General features: G+C 38.8%; 1 protein-coding gene across 3 annotated transcripts in view; it reads left to right on the top strand.

Moving 5' to 3' along the window:
* Positions 1-208: 208 nt before the first annotated feature.
* Positions 209-8585, top strand: part of LOC306845520 (glypican-5-like) — a 138089-nt gene continuing 129712 nt past the window's right edge. For 2 of the 3 annotated variants that reach the window (XM_079378383.1, XM_079378382.1), the window contains exon 1: positions 209-574. In XM_079378383.1, coding sequence (XP_079234509.1) covers positions 418-574 — 157 coding nt within the window. In that variant the 5' untranslated portion in view covers positions 209-417. The remainder of the gene's footprint in view (positions 575-8585) is intronic. The other variant, XM_079378384.1, reaches the window with a different exon arrangement.

Genomic DNA, 8585 nt, shown 5'->3' with positions numbered 1-8585 from the left:
TAGACTTTTATATTATTTTGCAAGTAAAATATATGTAAGATAGTTCCCATTTATTTATTTCATCTCACCTATGTATTGTTGTCTGTCAATTAAGTTCTTCATATGCTTTGCAAATAATGCAAATGCTTACAGTAGTGTCAGTAAAGAGAGAGAGAGAGAGAGAGAGCGAGAGAGAGAGAGAGAGAGAGAGATTTCTGAATGATTCCACATGCTGAATGAATTCAGTGACACTCAGTGCACGGGACGCAGCGGTGCTTTTCCCTTCTCGGTTTGGGAAGGAAGGACTCACTACAGCCGGTGCAGCATGTGAAAGTCCAACACAGGCGACTTTCTCCTCTTTTCTTTATACACATTTAGCAGCCAGTCTCTGATCATTAAGCAATTCCTCCGCACTGATTTCTCCACTGAAATGCCGTCATGCCACGCGTGAATGTCAGCTGGATTATTACGGTGCTCGCGGTGGAGCTCGCGACACTGTCCGCCGCGCACGCTCACAGCTGTCACGAGGTGAAAACTGCGTTTCAGGTGCGTCAGATCGGCCAGCTGAAATGGGTGCCGGAAACACCTGCTACAGGTGAGTGTGAACGCCACGTGCAACCGTTTGTCATCTTGGTGAAGAGCGGTTTTTGTAAACGCTGTTGTTGTTTGACTGAACAATACTGAAATGTGTCTTCTTAAGTTTAATATTGTTGTTCCTGCTTTGATATTTACCATGATAAACGGAGATGCCTCCAAATAACTATACCTGGTTTATAGTAAAAAAACCTCAACATAGGTCATTTTTGTTTATTTACTTGTACCATGGAGTTTTTGAGGCAACATATTTGTAGTTTATTAGGTGTTTGTGCAGAAACAACTGTATAGTTACTATGGAAAACCTTATTGTGGTGCAACAACCAGGTGCTTTGGGTCCTTTATTGTTTCATAGCACGTTTTAATGATGAAAGGTAATATTTAAAGGAGTAGTATACTCAAAAATCTAAATTTGCTTAATGTATTCACTCTTAGACCGTCCAAGATGTAGATGAGTTTGTTTCTTCATCTGAGCAGATCTGGAGAAATATAGCATTACATCACTTACTCACCAATGGATCCTCTGCATTGAATGGGTGCCGTCAGAATGAGAGTCCGAACAGCTGATGGAAGCATCACAATAATACACATCATGACTCCAGACCATTATATTTCCATCAAGATGTTTTTAACTTCAAAACATTGCTTCTGGTTAAAATGTGAGTCCTCTATCAATAATATTGCTTTCTTTTGAGCACAAAAGTATTTCTTAAACAAGTGCTATTAAACCACAAAGAAGAACTTTCAAGGTACCTATAGCTCAAGGGTTGTGTCTGAATCATTATTTTAGTTGCACTGCCCAGGGACTCATCCATTTCTACTGCTGTCAGATTCGTTCCAGTGTAACTGGAATTTCAATGTTACTTTTGCATCCTAAAAATTCCCACAGTGTGCTGTTAAAAACCATCAGCTGCTCCCTATATTTACTTACTGGAAATATTGTCATGTGTCTGCATGTCTGGCACTGTACTTTTAAAAGCTGAAATGAAGATACATGATAAACAATCATTGGTTGCACACCATTATGCAGAGCATGATTGGATTGATTCCTAATTAGTATGTAGAGTCAAGTTGTTCAAATATATTTTATAATCAATATTTTCATCAGCCTACCACTGTAATTCAAGTGTATTTTATTTATTTATTTAGTTAGTTAGTTGTTCCTGTCAGGAAAATTTAATGTAATCAGCTTCCATTTAGTAGATTGTACAAGTTCATTGACAGATTTTTTTGCCCAACAAAGTTTGCGTGGATGCTCGTGTGCTGTAAGGCTCTGGACTCTGCACTGTAAATAATATGTCTTGGTAAATTTCAGACAAGGATCGTGTCAGGTTAAGGGAATCAGTGTTTACAGATGTATTGAGCCAGCTGCTTTAACGACTCCGCGAACAGGAGCGGGTCCTGCTGGAATGACACCGGCTCAGCTCACGCGGGTGTAGAGTTCTTCTCACAGTACTTGAACTCACACCCAGGTCTGGTTCTCCTATGACAGGGGTGTCCATCCTGCTCCTAGAGATCAACCTGCATAGTTTAGTAATCAAATACTAATCATACACACTTGAATCAGCTCATCGAGGTCTTTGGGGTCGCTTGGAAAGGTTAGTGGGTCTAAAACACAAGCCACTGAAGCCAGCTACCTTAGTCAGTCATTTGCTCTATCTATCTATCTATCTATCTATCTATCTATCTGTCTGTCTGTCTGTCTGTCTGTCTGTCTGTTCTATGTCTAACGTTCTGTCTATCTATCTATTGTTCTATCTATGTATAATTAGTTTATTCGTTCTATTGTTCGTTCTATCTGTCTATCGTTCGTTCTATTGTCTGTTCTATCTATCTATCTGTCTGTCTGTCTGTCTGTCTGTCTGTCCTATGTCTAACGTTCTGTCTATCTCTCTATTGTTCTATCTATGTATAATTAGTTTATTCGTTCTATTGTTCGTTCTATCGTCTGTTCTATCTATCTGTCTGTCTGTCTGTCTGTTCTATGTCTAACGTTCTGTCTATCTATCTATTGTTCTATCTATGTATAATTAGTTTATTCGTTCTATTGTTCGTTCTATCTGTCTATCATTCGTTCTATCTATCTATCTATCTATCTGTCTGTCTGTCTGTCTGTCTGTCTGTCTGTCTGTCTGTCTGTCTGTCTGTCTGTCTGTTCTATGTCTAACGTTCTGTCTATCTATCTATTGTTCTATCTATGTATAATTAGTTTATTCGTTCTATTGTTCGTTCTATCTGTCTATCATTCGTTCGTTCTATCGTCTGTTCTATCTATCTGTCTGTCTGTCTGTCTGTCTGTTCTATGTCTAACGTTCTGTCTATCTATCTATTGTTCTATCTATGTATAATTAGTTTATTCGTTCTATTGTTCGTTCTATCTGTCTATCATTTGTTCGTTCTATCGTCTGTTCTATCTATCTATCTATCTATCTATCTATCTATCTATCTATCTATCTATCTATCTATCTATCTATCTATCTATCTATCTATCTATCTATCTATCTATCTATCTATCTATCTATCGTTCTATCTATCGTTCTATCTATCGTTCTATAATTTGTTTGTTTATTCGTTCTATCTGTCTATCGTTCTATCATTCTATTTGTCTGTCATTCTATCATGCTGTCAATCGATCTGTCTATCACTTTATCATTCTCTGTATCTATCATTTTGTCAGTCTATACATTATTCTACCTGTCATTTTATCTACCTATCGATCAATCGTTCTGTCATTGTTTATCATTTTATTGTTCTATAGCTCTCTATGGTTTTATCGCTCTATCATTGTATCTTTCTGTAATGTATTGTTTTGTTGTATCATTTTATTGTTATTTCCATTGTTTTATCTATCACTCTATCATTCAGTTCATCATTCTATCATTTTATCTATTGTTTTGTCTATTGTTCTGACATTTTATCTATCGTTTCATCTATCATCCTGTTGTTCTATCTGTTGTTCTATCACTTTGTCCATTTCAAGACTTCTTAAACACTTCCTCAACTTTCAAATGACAAGAAGATTTGTCATGACAAACTTGGGTAATCATTTAATTTTTTTTTTTTTAATTTCAGTTAATTTGAATTCAGGCAGAGCACCTACTGAACTGGCAAAGTTGAGTGGTCAAACTAAACTACCATCTTTCAGACAAGGTGTAAGAAACACCTGCTCTTTGGCTGAGACAGATCTATATTCAGAATCAGAAAGAGCTTTATTGCCAAGTATGCTTGCACATACAAGGAATTTGTTTTAGTGTCTTAAATTCCAGTACACAGAGAAAGCAACAACACACAGATAATAAAAATAAGATGTGAAAAAATACACACACACACACACACACACACACACACACATATATATATATATATATATATAGGGTAAACGTACCTATTAAGCTCATGTACCCACTAAGCAAACTTCCAATTTTGAGATCAGATTAAATGTGCATTTTTTAGATGTTTAAGCCTTTATTTTGGGTAGGTTTCACTACTTATTGTAAAATTAAGAGATTAATGTTCAAACTTTTGCATATTATAACCTAGAACTTTGATGTGGGAAATAATTACATTAGATCCAAAAGATAGTTTTATCAACATAACGCAGATGCTACAGAACACAGTTCGCTGACTAGCTGTATAAGATTGTGTGCTACGCTAACATATTACTTTGCAGATATTACTGGCTTGTACTTTTACATCCATAATATTATAAATGTACAGTTTATTGCTGGTCTGTGGTTTTACAGTACTGTAATTTTTAAAGATTTTATATTATTTTGAGGTGAGCTTAAAGGATGCGCTACTATGAAAATCACACAGCTTCAGTGTGGCATCAATAAGAAAAATTATAATTTCATAGATATTGTTAATAATAGTTGTTCATATTAAAATATGTATGAACTTAATATATGACCTACACTATTTATTTAGCAAAAATCCTGTCATTTTAATAAATATTAAATTAAATTTATTAAAAATTGTTGCTGCTCCCATTAAGCTCAGTGTGCTCTCTTTAAGCTCTTCCACATTGAACGTCTATAAATACTTCATAAAAAGACTTCACATATTAACTGATGGTTGTCACTTTAAGTTAAATTAATCGATTTCCTATGCATTCTGTCGACTCAAATCTGCAGACTGGGTCTGATCTTTGGCAACTAGCATCAACTTTTCCAGACTGTAAATCTGTGGAAAATCGGGGCACAAATTGTCTAGTGTATTCCAGCCTTAAGAGACTATAGATAAGTTGACATTCATTTAAAAAGAGGTTTCATAATGAAGCTAGTTTCTGTGTTCATCCCCATGAATGAAATATTTTATTTGATTTTTGAATGTGTTACTTAGCTGAAAGTGGACTAGTCTAGATGCTGCAATGTGCTTCAATGACACTTCACTATATATAACTGATCGACTTGAATGCCTTGTTGCTTGATTTTAGTGTTCTGTTTTTTTTTTGTGATTGACTGTGCCTTCAAAAAAATATATTTTTACAATTATTCTTTACAAATTGTCCTTAAAATAAGCAAGAAGTTTTAATATATGATGTGAGCTTAATGGGAACAGGGGTGTGCTTAAAGGGTACATTTAAAATAAAATTAAATATTTTTGTGTGAGAGATTAATATTCTTTTTTAACATAACTTTTTGTACTGAAATCAATATCTTGTCCACTAAAAATGTCTCAATGTAGATTTTGGTGAGCTTAATAGGTACGTTTACCCTAAATATAAATGATATAAAATATATATATATTAAAAAAATGAAATAAAATAATAATAAATTATATGTACAGGTGTGCTATAGACAAATTGAATAGAAATAGAATAAAGAAATAAGATGTAGGGATGTACTAGGATGTAGGGTGATGAATATATAAGGTTATGCACATTTTTATTGCACAGTGGGAGAAAATTTAACTGTTCATGAGGTAGATTGCCTGGGGAAAGAAACTGTTCTTGTGCCTGACTGTCCTGGTATTTGGTGCTCTGTAGCGCCAACCAGATGGCAAACGTTCAAAAAGGAGATTGCATGGATGTGAGGGATCCAGAGTGATTTTCTGAGCCCTTTTTCTCACTCTGGATGTATACAGTTCTTGGAGGGTGGGCAGGTGAGCACCTGCTTGATACGGCTCAGAACGGCACGGCACGGCTCAGTTCAGCTCGGTTTGCGCTTCCACTGTAGTTTAGTACCGCTTTAGAGTGGGCGGGATTATTCACGTGTCGTTATAGTTGCGCCGCCTCTACTGCCATGACTCATGAAAAACGTTTTGATTCCGCGTTGCTCTCGATGGATCCGCTCCTCAGCTATCAACGAGAGGACAGCCTGTACTTCCTCAACAGACAACGAAACAGCCATTTTTTGGTTGTTAAAAGAAAGGTGCGCTCATTCAAAACAGTTGCGTTCGATCCTTCGCTGGCTGTGCCGATTTAAATCTAGCGGGTCTGTTGTGTCTCGTGCTGCAGGTTCAAATGACGCAGGCAGTGATGACTTTCTCCGGCCAATCAGTGATCAGCAAAGTTTACACATCACGTTTTGGTAACGGTATGGTTTGCTTGGAACCTCAGCCAAGGTGGTACTAAAAAAAGTACCAGGTACTGTACTCAGTGGAAAACCCCCCAAAAGTGAGCTGTACTGAACTGTACCGTGCCGTACCATGCAGTGGAAAACCGCCATATGTGAGTGTCCCACTTCAGGTCCTGAGAGATGATAGTGCCCAGGAACCTGAATGTCTCCACTGCAGCCACAATGCTGTCCATGATGGTAAGTGGGGGGAGTGCAGGGGGGTTCCTCCTGAAGTCCACTATCATCTCCACAGTTTTGAGTGTGTTGAGCTCTAGGTTGTTATAACTGCACCATATAACCAGCTCTTTAACCTCCTGTCTGTAGGCAGATTCGTCACCATCCTGAATGAGCCCGATGACTGTAGTGTCATCTGCAAACTTTAGGAGCTTGACAGAGGGGTCTTTAGATGTGCAGTCGTTTGTGTACTGGGAGAAGAGGAGGGGGGAGGTGTTGGATGTGAGTTTATAAATTCTCACTAGCTGTTGCCTGAAAGCCTGACAGATAGAGCTAAGGACTGAGGTGGTGTCACACCGTCTGGGCCTGCGGCCTTTCTTCTTTTGTTCTTTCTGAAGACCTGACACACATCATCTTCACTGATCTGAAGAGGGGGGTTGCTGGAGGTGTTAATGGTTGTGTGGAGCCAGCTCTACAGTTTCAAATCTACAGTAAAACTCATTCAGGCCTTCAGCAAGTTGGTGGGGGATGGTGTCTTGTAGTTGGTGATGGGTTTCAGACCTTTCCACACCGATGCAGGGTCATTGGTAGAAAATCTGTGTTCTAGCTTTTTTGTGTAGTTTCTCTTAACCACTCTAATCTCCTTATTTAGTGTGTTTCTGGCCTGATTGTACAAGACTCTGTCCCCCTTCATGTAGGCCTCCTCTCTGGCCTGACAAAGATGTCTGAGTTTTGCTGTGAACCATGGCTTGTCATTGTTTAATGTTAAATGAGTCCTGGTAGGGATGCATATATCCTCGCAGAAACTGATATATAAAGTTACAGTCTCTGTGAGCTCGCCCAGATCGTTGGAGGCAGCTTCAAAAACACTCCAATCAGTGAGGTTGGAACAGGCTTTTAATGCCCGCTCTGTTTCATTAGTCCATCTGTTTACAGTCTTTACTGCAGGTTTAGCAGATTTAAGTTTTTGCCTCTAAGTTGGTATAAGATGAACCAGGCAGTGGTCAGAGAGTCCTAGAGCTGCTCTGGGGATGGAGCGATATGCATCCTTTATTGTGGTGTAACAGTGATCCAATATATTACTGTCTCTGGTGGGACATGTTACATGCTGTCTGTATTTTGTCAGTTCACGGGAGAAATTTGCTTTTTTTAAAGTCCCCGAGAATGATAATACCAGAGTCCGGCTGTTGTTGTTCTGTGTCTGTGATCTGATCAGCAAGTTTCTGTAAAGTTGAGCTCACGTGCGCTTGCGGTTGAATATAAACACTCACAAGAACGAAAGTGCAAAACTCCCGCGGCGAGTATAAAGGTTTACAGTTAATGAAAAGCACTTCTAGATCTGGACAGCACATCTTCTTTAACACTGTAATTTCTGTACACCACCTTTTGTTGATATAGAAACATGTCCCGACGCCACGCAATTTCCCCGTTGACTCTGCATCGCGGTCCGCTCTAAACAGCTGGAAGCTCGGCAGATGTAAAGCACTGTCCTGTGTCGTGTCATTCAGCCAGGTTTCTGTGAAACACAGAGAAGCCGAGTGGGGAAAATCCTTATTTATCTGGGAGAGCAGAAGGAGCTCATCCATTTTGTTGGGTAGAGAGCGGAGATTCGCTAGATGGATGCTAGGCAACGCTGTTCTAAATTCGCGCTGTCAAAGCTTCACGAGCGCGCCGGCACGCTTCTCCCATCTGTGCATCCTGAAGCGTCTGAACAGCACCGTTGCTCCGCCAACTACAACGTTCAGCAAAATGTCAGAATAAACGAAATCCAGTAGAAGACCCTGTGGTGTGTTCTGCCGACTGTTCAGCAGTTCACCCCTGGTAAAACTGATCGTGTTTGACAAACAAAAATCAGGAAAAACTGGAGAGCAAAACACTGAGGCTGCTGTCTGCGGTGCCATCTTGTTACCAAAAACGTTTTGTGGTGTCCAAACAACATTGGATGCCATTGGCATTCATTTTATTGACAAGGAGGAAAAAAAAATACCAAAAAATTTATAGTCGAGTTACCAATTCCTCTTCTTGGATTCTTGAAGAGCAGTAGTGGGATGGCAAGTTTTTCACAATGGTGCTTATTTGGATTAGCTAGAAGTTGAATGCTGAGTTGTTTTGGTGGTTTGTTTTGTTAGTGAGCTCTCTTTTGGGTAAGGTCTACATGTGCAGAAGAATTCAGAGCATGCAGAAGAGTTTTGATGAGCCTGGTCTCTCAGTAGACACCCTGTGCCCTCTGGTACAATTTCTTCTGTTTATTTGACTGAATACTGATATGTAGACTTAGCA

Source organism: Barbus barbus (assembly GCF_936440315.1).
Source record: "Barbus barbus genome assembly, chromosome: 26".
Lineage (NCBI taxonomy): Eukaryota > Metazoa > Chordata > Actinopteri > Cypriniformes > Cyprinidae > Barbus > Barbus barbus.
Note: the sequence above shows the minus strand (reverse complement) of the source record. Positions and strands in the feature narration are given on the sequence as shown.